At 41.5% G+C, this 17,087-nt stretch overlaps 1 protein-coding gene across 2 annotated transcripts in view; it reads left to right on the top strand.

Moving 5' to 3' along the window:
* GNAL (G protein subunit alpha L) overlaps positions 1-16,752 on the top strand; it is a 116,563-nt gene extending 99,811 nt beyond the window's left edge. Inside the window, exons 7-13 of one of the 2 annotated variants that reach the window (XM_052704627.1) lie at positions 3,470-3,524; positions 5,433-5,506; positions 7,077-7,135; positions 7,377-7,497; positions 8,310-8,440; positions 10,017-10,084; positions 15,069-16,752. In XM_052704627.1, the coding sequence (XP_052560587.1) occupies positions 3,470-3,524; positions 5,433-5,506; positions 7,077-7,135; positions 7,377-7,497; positions 8,310-8,440; positions 10,017-10,084; positions 15,069-15,215 (655 nt within the window). In that variant the 3' untranslated portion in view covers positions 15,216-16,752. Of the gene's footprint in view, positions 1-3,469; positions 3,525-5,432; positions 5,507-7,076; positions 7,136-7,376; positions 7,498-8,309; positions 8,441-10,016; positions 10,085-13,953; positions 14,005-15,068 lie in introns of those variants that run through there. The other variant, XM_052704628.1, reaches the window with a different exon arrangement.
* The last annotated feature ends 335 nt before the right edge of the window (positions 16,753-17,087 follow it).

Here is a 17,087-nt window from a genome sequence, read left to right as displayed (position 1 = left end):
ATTGTGATTTCGTGGGGTCAGGATATCTGTACAGAACCTTGTAGTGATTTACCCAGTGAGAAAAAGATTTTCATGTACGATTACCTCCTCTTTATTTGTGCATTTATGAATCCTTTTTTCAGAAATTCTTATGTAGCTGCTAATGCTGCTCAAATTGCCATGGTTTTTAAAGAGAATAATGCTTATTGATAGTTCCCACATGCACTGGCAGGCACATCTAAAACCTGTACTTTTGTGTTCACAGCTTGCATAATGTAAAACGTAGAGATTGCTTGTCAAACTAAGTGTCAGCTGAGTTTCCTAGGAAACTCACTGAAGATATTTATAAAACTACAGATCAGCTTAATAATAGATATAATAATGTCAGTAGCTCGTGATTGTTGTTTTTTTAACTTTATCTGTCCATTTTTCTTTTGCGTTAATTTGTTAGCGTACCAAGTGGCTATATTTCCAAACAGACCTTCCTTTCAGTGTCTTCCTTCCAGTTTATTTAATTAAAAAAAAAAGTGATCTGGGCCATTCCACATCAGGTAATACAGACCAACCTACAGCAAAATTAAGGAGAACGTTGATGTCCTACTCATTATCAGAACAACAAAATAAAACCAGAACTGAGAAGTAGAAATACAAATATTGTGTTATAGTTGTATTCACACTTGAGTTGGATGCCTGAGTTTAAAGTTCATTGCATTTACATGCAAAAAAGTTATTGCAGAATTATCATCAGTATTGAGTGCAGTTTTCTATAGAAGATGCATAAGTAGAAGACCTGTCAGTACTGAGATAAGATGTAGTTCTGTCAAAATAATTCTATCCTTCAGCTGACAAAGACATGAGTTAAAAAGAGAGGATTGGTGATGCTGATGTCCATTTTTATTCCTTTCTCTGCTGTTCTGTTTTCCTCACACTGATCCTTTGAGCCGAGATTTAGGAATTATCATATCTTAAGCACTGTAAATTTGCTTGGGTATGCAACATCTGAGGCTGCATATATGTAGAAGTGCATATTACACCAGACCATAATTATGAAAGGCATTTAATATTAGTAGAAATTAATGTTATTTAGAAAAAGAAAAGTCATTGTTTTCACATTTTAATACAGCTGCAAGACTGACGCTAATGTGTTTAGAAGTACTGACTCTTATCTCATCTGGAATCCATTACTTGTACTTGCTACAGAAATTTGCCTGTCAGAGCTATTTTTTGATTCTGTGCTAATTAGCCAAGTAAGGAGCTTCTATGAAGGATGTTCAAGAATTGATTTCCCTTCAAGGAAGTCCAGAGTCTACAAAACTCAGTGCGCATTCATTTTATTTCCAAAAGAAATCCTAGGAAACCATCACACACCAGAAAAGTTAATGTTAGGTAAAGCTGAGAAATTTAGCCCAGTCCTAATAGAGGTCAAATGTTGCTTTATTGGATGCCAGTGGTATCACTGCAGCCTGATAGAGTGGTTAGCGTTTAGAACCTTGTAAATCACTGCCTTCATTTCAGTATAGATGACATGTGGCCAGCGGCCTTAGAAGCGTAAAAACGTTACAGCTATCCAAACTGATCTTTATTAAGCACTTTGTTGAACAGAGCTGTCTCTTACCTGTGGCATTCCCATTAAGGATGTTTGAAACATATTCTTTTATTTGGAACATGACTTAGGCCAATATCAAGAACATAACTGCCAATGCTGACAGCCAATAACCGTCCTAAAATGCATGTGTACAGGGGAGAGGTGTGCATCGATGCTAACTACTGAGTTACTTAATCATGTTGGATCAATGCTACCAACATGACGTTGGTGTGTTTTGAAGAGTCAAGATGTGATTTATATATCACCTCCAGCAGTAATGCTTCTGCAACAAAAGTACTGATTTGTTTAGTCTAGTGGGATTTGGGATAGGGTCATGTTTGTGTACAAACACTTGCCTTTGCCCACAGTATTAACCATATCAAACTGTTTATAAACTAGACAGAAAATGTCGGGACATATTTGGAGAAACTAAAATGCTGCCCATACAGCTTTGCTAAGGACAGTGAGTACTTGTTGAGGAGGTTCAGCTTGGAAGCATTTTTAATGGGGGTAGGATTGCCATTTTTTTCATCTTACTGTGTGCTGCAAGCTTGAGATTTGCTTGGTGTTCTCAAGGAAAAAACATTTGAGCAGGTTTTGCCTGAGTGCAGCTGCTTCATCGTGGTGACCACAGCTTGCTATAAAGATGTACTTTTATATCTTCACATAAATTTATGGTTGCTTTTGATGGGTGAGGAGTAAAAAGTATGAAGTGAAAAGATGATTTTTCTGTCATGTTTATTCAGGATAATTTTGTCATTAGGCACCCCCTATGTTGTGCTAAACAAGAGTTTTTAAACCTGGTGTTTTAACATCACACCTTGATAATGCAGGCTGTACATACTGGATTTTTTTTTTCCTGTTGTAACAGTGGAGGTTCAGAAAGGAAAAAGAGTATAAGTAAATGTATATGCGGCATATTTTCTTTTCCTTTCAGTTAATATCCGTGGGAAAGTACTATGAGAAATACAGTCAGGCTTTTAGAGAGGTGTTTTCAACTGGTCTCTGTGTGTGACCCCGGTGTTAGCAGTGAGTCACATTGCCAGGCAAGAGTTCACTGTTCTCTCCTTCTTTCCCACTGCAATTAAATAAATTCCACATGCACACCCTAGTAAAATCAGGGGAAAAAAACCTTGCCAGTTGATAAAGAAATTGTGATAATACTGTAGAAGGATGAGTCAGTCAGTGGGATATTCACTGCCAAATACCAAATAACAATGCAGAAATTCAAGAGAGGTTTTAAGTCATGCAGGCAGTAAGGGAAAATGAGCCATCTGGGCTCACACAGAATGTAAGAAATGGGTGAAAGTGAGGGAGGAGAACCTGCCTATTTTAGCTCTGCATATAAAATCCCATTTTTATATCCTCGTTATTGCTATTCTAACATATTGTAGAAAAGAATTAAAGTTTGAAGATCTTTAAAATCATTGGAGAATGTGGTATCCCTCTTTTTTAGTTCCTCTCATTTTGCATTTTACTGAGTTTTGGCATTGTAAGGATTCAAGACTTGTTAACCTCCACATGCAGTTAATCATGCAGTTTTTTTTCAAGTTCTTAAGCTGTAGTTGCAGTGTTCAATCAGGTCAGATTCAGGAAACATCTGATCTGAACAGGCATTTTTTAAGTGGACCTCCCAAATTGTAATATTGTACTGCATTGGGTCTGTCTGTGAGTACTACCTAACAGTAAGTGTAACAGCACTATACTGAGGCAGAGCCTGGGTAAAAAGCTGTTTGGCTCAGAAATTAGAACTGCAAGCAACATAAGTAAAGCTCTGGGCTCATACATTCACCATTCCACTCGTGTACTACTTTGCAGCTGAAATCTAAACCAGAAAAGGTACTGAAAATGTGCAGTACGAGACAGGATTTTACGTATCTAAATGCATGTTTATTTTTCTTCCAGCTTTTTAGAAAGAATCGACAGCGTCAGCATGGATGACTACACACCCACAGATCAGGTTAGTGTAATTAATGTGATAGGGGCTGAACCAAGACACCCATTTGTACAGATTCTTTATGTAATTTGGTTTAGTCCCAACAGCAGCTGAAATGCAGCAAACCACATAATTACAAAATGCAGTCTAGCTGTTTAAGTAATGGATGTTAAAGAAGAAGAAGCTTTTCAATGTTGTAAGCTTGTGTTTTATTGTTGCTATATGTAGGTCGTGATTCCTGTAATACTTCTGTTATTTCTTCTTGCTTCACGTTCTGCATGAGCCTTGCAGTGTGCCCTTGCAGCTCGGAAAGCAAATGGTATCCTGGGCTCCATCAGAAGAGGGGTGGCCAGCAGGGACAGGGAGGTGATTGTCCCCCTCTGCTCTGCTCTTGTGAGGCCCCATGTGGAGTTCTGCGTCCAGGTCTGGAGCCCCCAGTACAAAAAAGACAGAGAGCTGTTGGAGAGAGTCCAGAGGAGAGCAACAAAGATGATCAGGGGACTGGAGCACCTTCCCTGTTACTGCTCTGTGCCAGTGTCCCACTGCTATCCAGTAGTCTCAGTCAAGATTGTGACCCACGTGATAAACTGCAAATACACATAGTAAAGGAGAACTCTACCCTGGATAATTCAGTCTGTCTACTCAGGATGTATAAGGAGAGGGAGCTCATTAAAAAAAACAGTAATGATCATCATTTCTCATTGTGTAGTCAGGCTGAAATTCAGAAAATAAAGTGACTTGCCAGAGATCAGACAGGGAGGCATGCGGGGCAGAACTTCTACCTTCAGACCCAGTTCAGGTGTATAACCACAAGCCTGTCCAATTACAAAGACAAGTGTCTTGAATTAGAAGGCAATAAAAAGCAAAACTTATGTAGTCAACCTGATCCAGAATAATTTATTAAAGCCCTCCATACATTTTAAAACAAAAGCAGTTGTGTTGAAATTTACTCCATATAGACCTTGTGGTCCGACTTTAGCATCAATATTACTCTGCTGACAGGAGATGTCAGCAAAGCAAAGCCTTGTTTTTCTTTTTGTTATTTATTGTAGTGTTGCCCTGTTTGTTCTTGCAGGGTCTTTCTCTACCTTGAGCAGTCATTCATCATAGGAGGATTTGGCAGTGGCTTCATTATTCAGCTGTCTCAAAATTTTTCCTGATGTTTCCTTTGGGAAGAAATGTCCTTTGTCTGCAAAGATCAGAAGAGGCTTTTGGTATTTGGCAGGCAGAAAACTTCTGCTCCAGTAGCAGTGCTGGGTAGTCAGGGTTAAAAAACTGCTGGTGATGGTGATGGCACAAATTGAGCCAGTTGCTTGAGATGTGCACCATAAATTGCTTTTACCTACCTCCTTTGAGAACCTAGGAAATCATTTTTTTAATTATTAGAAAACGTTATTTATTTATAAAGTACTACTAGCATGAAAAATAAGAAATGCCAGATTTACCTGCAACCTAAATTCTGTTCCCTTGTGCACTGTAATAGAGTTTTAATTACTTAGTCACAAGCTATTAGTTCCATAGGATTCCTGTCTCATTCTGTACAAAAGAGGGCAGAATTAATGTTGCCTGGGCAACTGTAAATCTGGAGTTTTCTTGCAGTTGAGTACTTGACTTTACAATACAGACAATGTGTTTTCTTAGTTTTATGTAACTTCAGCATTCATTATCCACGTCACATATAAGATTGTGGGACAATCAGTAAGAGATTTCGGTGTGCACTAAAGAGAACAAGCATACGGTATTCACAAGCCAGATTCAAATATGATATTTGTGTACCTGTTGTGTCAAAATGGACAGGTAGACCAGCAAGTCTGATTGAACTCTAATTAAGCAGAACATATCTTTTCAGGGAAAATACTATAGCATGCATTTTAAAGCAAAGTCAGGATAGAAAAGAATGTCACTAATCAGCTTCCATGTTCTCATTTTCAGGACCTATTACGATGCAGAGTTTTGACATCAGGGATTTTTGAAACAAGGTTTCAAGTAGATAAAGTAAATTTCCAGTAAGTCTGTTAGTAATGATTTATGAATGTTTTACTAATCTTAACAACTCAGATGTGTGTTTTCATGTCTTCCTGGCATAATTGGGCATAGGGTGAATGTCAGAGTTGTTTGGTTTAGGTGGGTTTTTGTAGCTGTTTCCCTAGATCCCAGTAAAATTCCCTTATACTTCATTGAAAAAATAAAAGATGATACTAGTCATGTATTAGTGCTGCTCTGTTGTGGGGACATTTTTACTAGCTCATTCATTTAGATAGCACTGCAAACTCATACTTTTGGGATGAGATCTGGCAGAACTTAGTGTCATTCCACAAGCCACAATTTGAATACTGGTACAGTTACATGTCTTGCTCCTTCTTTCTTCTCCTTCTGGAGAGCTGCAAGTTCTGTGTTGTGCAGCATCTCTGTTAAAGTACTGCCAGGCTACCTCCACACTGGTTCTCATCCAAAAAGGTAGCAGTGCTGGTGGGGGACAAGTTGCCTTTGTGTTCTCCTCCTTGAACGCCTGTACTCTCTCTACCACACTGCAAAAGATGATGAAACCTCTGTTTATAATACAATAGCCCCAACCATCTATACCATGTGATTTCTGTACACCACAAAGGCAGCAATTTTCTTACTGTATGGATTCGGCAGTACTCTTGCACCCGGCTGGTGGCAACCCCCACTGTCAGTACAAGCTGGGGGACAAAAGGATAGACCACAGCCCTGCCAAAAAGGACTTGGCAGGGGATAGTAGCTGGATATGAGCTAGCAGTGTGTCTTTGCAGCCCAGAAAGCCAACTGTATACTGGGCTGCATGGCCAGCAGGTCAGGGGAGGTGATCCTGCCCCTCTGTTCTGTGCTGGTGACGCTTCACCTAAAGTATTGTGTCCAGATGTGGAGTCCTCAGTACAGGAGAGACATGGACATGTTGGAGTGCATTGAGAGGAGGGCCACAGTAATGATCCCAGGTTTAGAGTACCTCTACTACAAGGATGGGCTGAGAGAGCTAGGGCTGTTCAGCCTGAAGAGGAGAAGGCTCTGGGCAGACTTTCAGTATCTAAAAGGGGGCTGTAAGAGAGAAGGGGACAGACTCTTTAGCAGAGTCTGTTGTGATAGGACAAGGGAAAGTGGTTTCAAGCTAAAAGACATTTAGACTGGATATAAGGAAGAAGTTTTTTACAGTAAGGCTGGTAAGGCAGTGGAACAGGTTGCCCAGATAGGTGATGTGTGCCATGTCCCTGGAGACATCCAAGGTCAAGCTCGATGGAGCTCTGAGCAACCTGATCTGCTGAAGGTGTCGCTGTTCATTGCAGGGGAGTTGGACTAGGTGACCTTTAAAGGTCCCTTCCAACTCAAAGGATTCTATGATTCAGTGATTCTCCCTGGGGGAGCGGGGCAGGCGGAGTGGGGCAGTGCTCTGGCATGCAGCACAGCAGCTGCAAACCTCTGTTCCCTTCAGGCAATTATTTTACTGCTGCTGTCCTCAAAGCTGCCAGATTCATAAACTGAACCCTTGTGCTGCATGCGTGCTTTGTGTGACTTTCCTAATGCACATGAGTGACGTAACATCCTATGGCTTTTTAACAGCATGTTTGATGTAGGTGGCCAAAGAGATGAGAGAAGAAAATGGATCCAGTGCTTTAACGGTAAGTAAAAATGTTCCACATTTTAATTTCAAATTTGCTTTGTACGGAGCGAGCAGCTTAGCATTTGTATGTCTTACTTACGCTGAGAACATAGTGTGTCTCTAATAGGGAAGTCCAACATGATAAATATTTTCTTGAGGCCTTTGGGGCAATAGGGGAGCAATGGCAGTATTACCATGAGTGCTGTGATAACAGAAACTTCCTTTCTCTCTCCCTTCTTTCTTCTGTGTGCTTTGTCCAGATGTCACGGCTATAATCTTTGTTGTGGCTTGCAGCAGCTACAACATGGTAATAAGGGAAGACAATAACACAAACAGACTACGGGAATCCCTGGACCTTTTCAAAAGTATCTGGAATAATAGGTAAAATACACCTCTTTTTTTCTCCCACTGCAATTCAGCTACAATCCAACTCCCTACAGATTTAGATTCCTTTTAGCACATGGTCATATTGACTGTTCAGAAAATGCCCAAGGCAGGGCCAGGCCATGAGGTGCAATGGCCAGAGTGATGCATGGATACTTAGCCAAATAGCAATATAAATCTATTCCTAGTGGTGAATGAGTAATGACAACACACAGGATTAGGTAATAAAAAGTTTCTAGCATACAGCTCTTAGGATGGTCTACACTGAGAGGTGACTGATGGTAAAGTGAGGAAAAACACTAAGCCAGGTCTCAAAGGTACGTTGTCACAGCGATGGTTAGGCACTAGCTGGCTAAGAAGAGAGATTATTTACTTTTGATCATCACATACAAGTCGTCTTAACAGACAGTGCCTTTGTGTGGATGAACTATTAGTTAAGACAGTGCAGTTTTCCAGCCTTTGTCTCTTGGTTCAGCAAAACCCAGTGAAGTAGACAGAAATGTCAAATTTCAGGAACTGCCATCATTTTCCAAACTTAATTTCAGAAATCGAGTTTAGAAAACAGTGATTCAAGACTGTTCATGTCAGTGGTATCTACTGGAGATTTTAGAAATGTGTGCACAGATCTTATAAATACATCTATCAGCCCAGGTAATAATTAACATAATAATTCCAGTTCCATTATTTTTCTGTTAACCAAGTTCTAAATATTGCATATAGGGACAACCAGTAAATTTTCCATTGGTGTGATGTGTTTCCTTTGGTAAATGTGTCAGAAATAATTCAAACATATGGTTTGTTTCTGACAGGTGGTTACGGACCATTTCTATCATTTTATTCTTGAATAAGCAGGACATGCTGGCTGAAAAAGTCTTGGCAGGGAAATCAAAAATTGAAGATTACTTTCCTGAATACGCGCATTACACCGTACCTGAGGATGGTAAGATTTTTACCACTTGAGGGATTTCACTAGCTGGGATACTCGTTCCATTGCTCTGTCTCACACACACACACATGCACATTCACAAACACACACATGTTGTTGTTCAGTGTGTGTGAGATCAGGCAGCTGCTCCATCCTGTACTGCCCATGCTGCTGTGTGTGGATCGGTGGATGCCGAGGACGTGGCACGTGGCCCAGTGCTGCCTCAGGCTCAGGAGGCTCTGGGTGCTGGGGGGTCTGGCAGAGACACGGCTTATGTCCTCCTTTGCCCATCAACAGCAGCTTAGGTTATAGAAATAAAGGTAATAATGAGGTGTGTGCACCTCCCATTCAGGCTGAAACATTGAGAGTCTAATAATGAGTTTCAAATGCAAAGGATAAATAAACTTTCCCAAAATCTGAGTTAGGTGGGCACTAGTTCTATAACCATAGGGGTGTCAGAAATCTTCAGTCACTGTCACATGAATCTCTCTGTACCAAGAGTAGACCCCACTAAAACTGAGAGTTTGGGTAAATTATTAAAATGAACATTTCCCATAGTAAAGCAAGTTGCCAGAATAAGGTAGCTTTTCATTTTCCTCAGCAGGATTTCACAGTAGATATCCTGAGTGATTCAGAATATCCACACATAAACCAGCTCTCTGTCTTTAACCCATGGTTGCTCATTTATTCCCTAACTTTAGACAATGTTATTTAAGGACAAAAGCACTGAACTGTAAGCCACTGGTTATGCAGCTGCTCTCTGTTTACCCCTGCTGCTCCAGATAAGAGTAGAAAATATTTCCATATTCAGATAAATTCTGTCCTTTATCACATTACGCTTAAAAGCATTTAATGTGGTATCTTAGTCAAGGAGAAACCACACCAAAGGGAAGTGGATAGATTATCTCTTCCCTGCACTGTTTAATTTTCACACTTAGGGTAAATACAGAGGTAGATAGAGATGACTTAAACCTCCTGACAGACAGCACCAAGTAATGAGTCTCGTGTACAACAAGATTTTAATCTCGGACCCTTTGTATGTTTAAGTGGCAGTACATCTAAGTAATCTTCCCATGTGGGGCCTGGAAGAAAAATACATTTTTATAAAGCATTTGTAATGCTATGGCATTTCTTCAAATGTAACCTTGCACTGAATCTTGCACTGTTTTTTTAAACCCAAATTCCTGCTTTTAGAATCTCTGCTCCAGAGGTGCTCTCGTGTTGCACAAGCCAGAGAGCTGTTCTTGTAATCATATTTTCTGATAAAGATAAATCCCAACTGCCACTTCTTTTATTACCTATGTGAACAAATTTATGGATGTGAGTAAACCTCTTCACGTGTGAGAAATGACACTTGCAAAAACATCAGTAACGTTCAGGTCCCTGAGAGATACCAAATGCTTAGAAGTTTATTTCAGATTTTACAGTACCTTTCCATTTTAGAGTTGTGTATCCAGAGTCTCATGTGGATATTCAGTATTTTAATTTCTGTATCAAGGGACTACTTCCTCCTCACTAAATCTTCTGTTGTGAAAAAGAGAATATTGATTGCCTTTCCTGTTTCTCATATAACTTATTTTTAATTGAACAGCAACACCAGATGCAGGAGAAGACCCCAAAGTCACAAGAGCCAAGTTCTTCATCCGGGATGAGTTCTTAGTGAGTAATTTTGATCTTATGTATGATCCTATCATAGGAAATACAGGCAGATGGCAACGTTTATTTAGGGAAAACTGACGAGGTTTTGCAGAAAGCTCGAAGGAGAGGGGAGTGTCTGGCAATTCCCTAATTCTTTTCAGCTGCCTGTCTTGCAGAACTTTCTCCAGTGCTTGCACATTTTTCTGCCCGTTTATTGTAAAGTCACCTGCCTCCTATCTATCTCTTGGATACAAATAATTATCAGTCACGCAATCACAGCTTCCTCCCAGAACCAGGGGGCTTCATCCAAAACAACTGACGTCTTCAGTCATACCAAGTCAATCTAGCCAAGCAGGATTGGAGACCAGAACTAAGGCTTAGAACTTTGAATATTGCCCTACTTATAGAAACTGTATGGGGGTGTTCGAGAGAACAAGTTTAAACATTAGAATGAAGATGTTTAAAGTCATTATGCGTTTACAAATATTGTTAGGATTTATAGCTGTTGAATCAACAGCAAAGAAAGAAGCAATTAATTATGTTCACACTTTGGGGATTTCCATTCACTGCCTTAACCTTCCTGATTATGAGGAAAATAATCAGATTGCACTGTGTTGAATAAGAGTTACCAAAAAAAGAACACTGTGAGCCAAATCTCTCTGCAGTAGTGCCAAAGTGCTGTGAAGCAGATGACACTGAGGGTGTCCAGTTTGGAAGAGGGGTCCAAGAGAACCAGATTACAGGAAAACTGGGGCAAGACTCCTCAACTTTTTGTGTAAATAAATACACCAAGGGTGAGATTCTCACCTTTGATGACTCACGTGCGTTGTACTAAGGAGGCCACCTGCAAACCAAGCAGAGAGGCAATGGGCTTTGCAACCACATTAAAAGCCAGCTATGCATCTGCAGAAGCTCTTGGTAGACACAGGTGCTATGGGTGCAGGATAAGAGTTTGGGCTGGGCCCAGCACCTGCCAGCAGCAGACAGCTTGCCCTGTAGGTCTGGCAGAGAGTGTCTCCTACATGAGGAATTGTCAGGTGCCTCTCTCCTGGCTTTGTGCTTTGTATTTTTCAACATGATGTAGCCATTTAACAGTTGCTTTAAACCTTGCACCGGTTTGAGAGGAAGTCTTGTGAATGAGGCATTTCTGGTCAGATGTGTGGTCTGAAGAGCCTGTGTGCATCCTTCTTAATGTTGGCAGCCAACAGAGGTCAGTGGCCCTGTGACCAGAGGGGATAGAGAGAAACAATCCAGTGGGGAGGGGAGCTGGAAGGAAGAGGTGTTCATTTTCAGCCTGCAGCCTTCTTGACTCTGCTTGTGTACGTTTCTGTCTAAGTCTTTTCACTTATGACCTTGTCCTGCCCTGCCATGTTTTCAGCCATGACTCAAACAAGTCTGATTTTACTCTTTTATTATCATTCTTACTGTGGGAGCAGGTGTGCATAAGTCAGGGATTTATATGAAAATCATAACTGCTTCAAGACCCTATAGCTCCCCTTCAGCTCACCAGGCTGTAGATACACGGCCTGCTTTTGTGTTCCAGGTAAATTTAAAACAAATAATTTGAATACAGGAGGATAAATATAAAATCCTCTCCGACAAATTCAGCTGCAAGGTAATGCGTGAGCATGAGGAAGGCAAAATACATTGGCCACTGATATTGGAATCAGTGTAGCTGCCCGTGGCATCCACTGCATTCAGCTGTGCAGTGCTGATGGAACTGGAGCCATTAATTTTTAACCATGGAAAATGCTGGGTGCGGCCTGGCAGGGAGCTCACCGCTGCTGCTGGGCTTCCCATCAGCTCTGCTGTCAGCAGCAACGTTTTCTCTTTGGCATCCCCCATTGCAGGAAACGTGCTTTATAGGAAATTCCCCTTCCTTCTGACATGGGCAGAGGGCACAGGAGCATCCTTTCTCCTCCCATGCTCTTCATTTCTCATTGTTCAGCATCCTCCCTATCCCACTTTCGGTGTTCTGTACACAGGATTCTCCATATGCTGATATTTTAATACACTGCCAGTATGAAGGCAATCCCTGTTAAATCAGAGGCATGGCCGCTCCGATTCATTCTGGTTTTTAAAAAGCTGTTTCAGGAGCTGCTGTTCAAAGGCAGTGTCTGAATGCTTGTGTCCTCGCTGGGAACTGTCATCCCCTCCCCTAGATATCAAAAAACCTTAAATGAGAGACCTGCCAGGGCCCAAAGATTGCAGTCTTAGAAATTGATCCTTTGACCAACTATCACCAGAGCAGTGATGCATAGGAGTGGCTGCGCAAGATAAGCACAGGCAAGCACTTAATGACAGAACAATTATTTTAGTGAAGCACAAGGAAAAGACTGAACATTATTAAATTGGTAGGGCTTGGCTCTGAAGACAGTCTTGCTTCCTTCCAGCAAACAGCTGCTGTAAGCACACTATGCAGAGATGCTGTTGTGCTCATTGCAGTGTGCTGAGATCATGCTGCTTGAAGGGAACTGCCTGAAGGAGGAGGAAAGCCCTGCAGCAGTTAGAGGCTGCAGAAGTAGGTGGAGCTCAGTGCAAAGGGGTCGAGCATCCCTGCAAGCACTCAGAGCAGACCTCTAGGGTGCCTGAGTTGGGAATGGTGGTGAATGGAGTTAAATCCAGCTGATCACGAATCACTAGTGGTGTTCCATAATGGCCAGCTAGTATTGGGGCCTGTCCTGTTTAATATCTTCAATGATGATCTGGATGAGGGGATTGAGTGTACTCTCAGTCCTGCACTTTGGTCACAACAATGAAAGGCTACAGGCCTGGGGATGGAAAGCTGCACGGAGGAAAAGGATCTGGGGGTGTTAGTTGACAGCCAGCTGAATGCGAGCCAGCAGTGTGCACAGGTGGCCAAGAAGGCCAATGGCATCCTGAGTTGTATCAGAAATAGTGCAGCCAGCAGGAGCAGGGAAGTGATTCTCTCTCTCTGCTCTGCGGCGGTGAGGCTGCACCTCAAGTGCCTTGTTCAGTTTTGGGCCCTTCACTACAAGAAAGACAGAGGCCCTGGAGCGTGTCCAGAGAAGGGCAATGGAGTTGTGAGGGGTCTGGAACAGATGAGGGAACTGGGATTGTTCAGTGGAGGAGTGGAGGCTCAGGGGAGAACTTATCACTCTTTACAACCTGAAGGGAGATTGTGGCAAGATGGAGGTGCACCTCTTCTCCCATCTAACAGTGATAGGATGAGAGGTAATGGCCTGAAGTTGCACCAGGAGAGGGTCAGGGTGGATGTTAGGGAAAATCTTGTCCAAAAGAGTGGCGCAGCATTGGAAGCAGCTGCCCAAGGAGGAGGTGGAGTCACCATCCCTGGAGGTGATTCATGATGAGGCGCTGAGGGACATTGTTAGAGTGCGTGGTGGTGGTAGGCTGATGGTTGGACGGGAAGATCTTAGAAATCCTCTCCAAACTCAATGTTTCTATGATTCTAAAAACAGCAGTAATTAGAAGCGGTGATCTAAAAAAAAGCAGGCTGGACCATCATCTTAGGGCCAACTTTTCTTCTTTTTCCTCCAAGGAAAAAGATTTAGTAACTGGACTCTCTTTACTGCATTTGAGTGACATGTTACCATCATGTAGATCTGCAAGGGGAAAAAAAAAAAATCAAGAGAGAAGCAGATGATGCATTAAAAACAGAAGCACTACTGCACTTCTTAGTGTTTCTATAGTAGCACCACAGTTGATTTCCAGGCATGACATTGTCTGTTCAGCACTAAGGCTCTGGTTACCCCCACAGTTACAAGATGGTGATCTCCCCAAACATTTCTAGCAGGTTTGGAAGCCTGTATCCTGCACATGGAAAAACAGAATTAGCATTTTAATTGAGTTTCAGAATTTTGCCACTATTTAAGTAATTTGTAAAACTTTTCCATTTCTTTATTGTTTAGTGTAATTCATGCTTCAGGTATGGTCTGAACTACTGACCCGTCAACTGAACAGGGTGTTAAATCTGTATTTCTCATTAAGGTAATTCCTGAGCTAGGTATTAAATGTAGCATAGTAAAATGGAATTCTTGTTTAGTATATATTTAGAAGCCCTGCGTTTAATCAGCGTAGAGTGTCTCCGTTTTCCTGCAAATCTCTGCAACTTCTTATTGATCTAATTATGTAAATCATTGCTTTTAAATGTCAGTCATTTGCATATCTAGCTGTGCATATTGAAAAGTCCTTTCCCATGGGTAAAACAAATCTCTGTGTTACAGTCCAGAGAGAAAAAGCATTGAAAAATAGAAAAAAAGCACTGCCTTTTGTTGCTTAACCGCTGGAACTTGTAACAACATTCAGGGAGGATTTACCAAAGGATTATGCCAAGAATTGACCTTCTTCTTTTATGCATAGTCTTCAAGATATATGATCCAGGATGGACTTACATCAGTCAGTCCTACAGTGGCAGGGAACAAAGTTACAATTTTTAACATACTGTAAGATGCTGAGGCTTTTTAACAAGATAACCAGAGATCTGGTTGATGCTAGAGCTTCAGTTAGCAGCCTGAAGGGTTGTGCAGCAGTGAACGTGTAACTCCAAGTGATGTGATGTGTGCTGGCTCTGTGTGCCTGCTGCTGTTCCGCAGGGACTCAGCCTCTGTCCTGGCAATTCCAGCGTGCTTCAGGCTCAGAAGTGACGCCAAGTCTTCAGGAGCTCAAAAACGTATCACATAATGGCACTACAAAAAAAAAGGAGAGAATAATTGCTAGGGTAGACCTTGGCAGGATGCAGCACTGCCCACAGCACAAGTTTGCTGCATGGTGATGAACAGAGTGCCAGTACACCCATCCCATAATATCATCCATCACTCTTTTTTCCCTCCATTTCAAAACTGTGATTCCTTTTGGAACACCCCGAAGTCCTTCCTTTTTTTTTTTTATTTCAGCTGTTAGGTATAATGATGCGCCATTTCCCAGGTTTTGAGTCTCTAGTAAGGCCACAGGTCACTGGGAGGGGAAACTGGTAGGGAGCAGCCCCAGCAGGCCCCCTAACCCTTCTCCCTGCCTGTTTCCACAGAGGATAAGCACGGCGAGCGGAGACGGCCGGCACTACTGCTACCCGCACTTCACGTGCGCCGTGGACACAGAGAACATCCGCAGAGTGTTCAACGACTGCAGGGACATCATCCAGAGGATGCACCTCCGCCAGTACGAACTCTTGTGAGGGGATCGCCGTGGAACCTGTGGTTTTAAATTCTTTGCTCCTTACTCTTTCTCTTGATACTACCCCACACAGGGTGGAAGAATATACTATAGAAATGTCAGTCTCTTCACTTGGTTTACTTTAATTATTTAACCGTAAAGCTGATTTGAAGCGAGTTTGGGTTGGTTTTCCTTCATGCTTTTTGGGACTATTTTTGTGCTTTATTTTGACATGCCACTTCTTCGTCATTCCACTAAGCCCTTTGGCTACCTCTGTTCCCTCGGGTTTTGTTGTTGAAAGCGAGCACGACCTGCGGCGCGTTGCGGCGGGTCGGTGCCAGTTCGGAGCGGGATGTTGGCTGGACGACGCTAAGTCACGGCGCTCCCTCCGTGTGGGTTTCCTTTTTAACGTGACATTGAAGAGTACTTGATGGGTGAAAAAGATTAATGCACTTTGTATCAGGTTATTAAATACTGTCGAGGAAGTAGACACACAATGTAGCAGCACCACAATATTTATTACTCCGTCACAGTTTTTAGCATTTCTGAGTTGCAGGTCAACTGATACGGTGACCTCCTCTTTTAAGCCGTTACTGGCGCAGGAAGTAGAGTAGATACTGAGAGGAATAGTGAAGACAAAGCAATTTCTCTGGGGTTCCGGAGCTCAGCGTCTCTGCGCACCTCAGGTGTTTGAATCACAGCTCCTTTTCAGCCTGTCGCATCTAGGCAGAAAATTGACCGCCCTCACTTACGTTGTTTGTGCTGTCCACAAATGATCCTTTTTGTTCCGATCATTCTTGGACGACGGTCCTCTCCCTATATATATTTTTTTGTTTTACTGCTGGTTTATTATATTGTACAGACTGTAAAATGTAATATTATTTTGTACAACTTTATTGAAGAAAAATACTTGTAGAAGATCTTTGTGCCTTGATTATGGCTGTACCTGTAAAATGAGCTAAGATGTAAGTATGTTTTTGATTGCGCTGTACAGCTTGATGTCAACCTTACCTGCAGCAGTGACTGGAGGTAAGAACTTTATCTGTAGAGTTTAGGGGTTTTTTTCTGGTTTATATAAAAATGCTCTTTAGTATAAAAATTATAAATTATGCAAATTAACCACTTACCTTTCCCAGTGAGGTATTACCGTCACCGGATGTTGCAGCAAACATGCCTTTCTCTTTCGAAGTCTCAGCTTTAAAACATTGGAATTCATTCGAGTGTCCAAATTGCAACCTGGTGTTGTTTTAATGGGAACCGAGGATTTATTATTATTATTATTATTCTTTTTTTCCTTTCTGTTTAGAAAATATGTTCGGTAATTCTTCGGTCATTCATAGAACTTCACAATGGCACAGACCGATTGTGAACGTGCAAAGCAGCATTCTGTAGAGCTCTTCGATCTCTGTACCAACAGCGGCTTTCATTGTGCAAGTAAATAGCGAGAAAGAAGACAAAAAGTTGTATCGACCCTCGTGTCTGGCCTAAGAGAATTACAAGATGACATTTTTATTTCTCTTTTAATAAAGAGACACGTTAGAAAATTGTTTTATTTTAAATATTGTAGAATCAAAATGTGTGAATATTTCTCAAACTTGAATAATTTATGCAAATGACATTCTCAAAAACAAGTTGTGGTACAGTACAATATATAAAAGCAAGAATTGCTGTAGCAATAAGGCATGTCCTTTTTAGTAACTATAACACTGCTTTATATTTTATACATAGGTGTTTTCTGTCTGTGACTATATACTTTTCCTGTGTCCAAGATAACCTGTACAAATGTCTAAAATTACAGTTGCAATAACAGAAACCTAGCGAAGTGTTAGACTACATTACTTCACAGAGTGTTTTACCACACTTGGACCGTTCCCACTCCTCGTTTTAAAGTTAG

The sequence above is a fragment of the Tympanuchus pallidicinctus genome, unplaced genomic scaffold, assembly GCF_026119805.1.
Source record: "Tympanuchus pallidicinctus isolate F22 unplaced genomic scaffold, pur_lepc_1.0 scaffold5, whole genome shotgun sequence".
NCBI classification, from domain to species: domain Eukaryota; kingdom Metazoa; phylum Chordata; class Aves; order Galliformes; family Phasianidae; genus Tympanuchus; species Tympanuchus pallidicinctus.
Note: the sequence above shows the minus strand (reverse complement) of the source record. Positions and strands in the feature narration are given on the sequence as shown.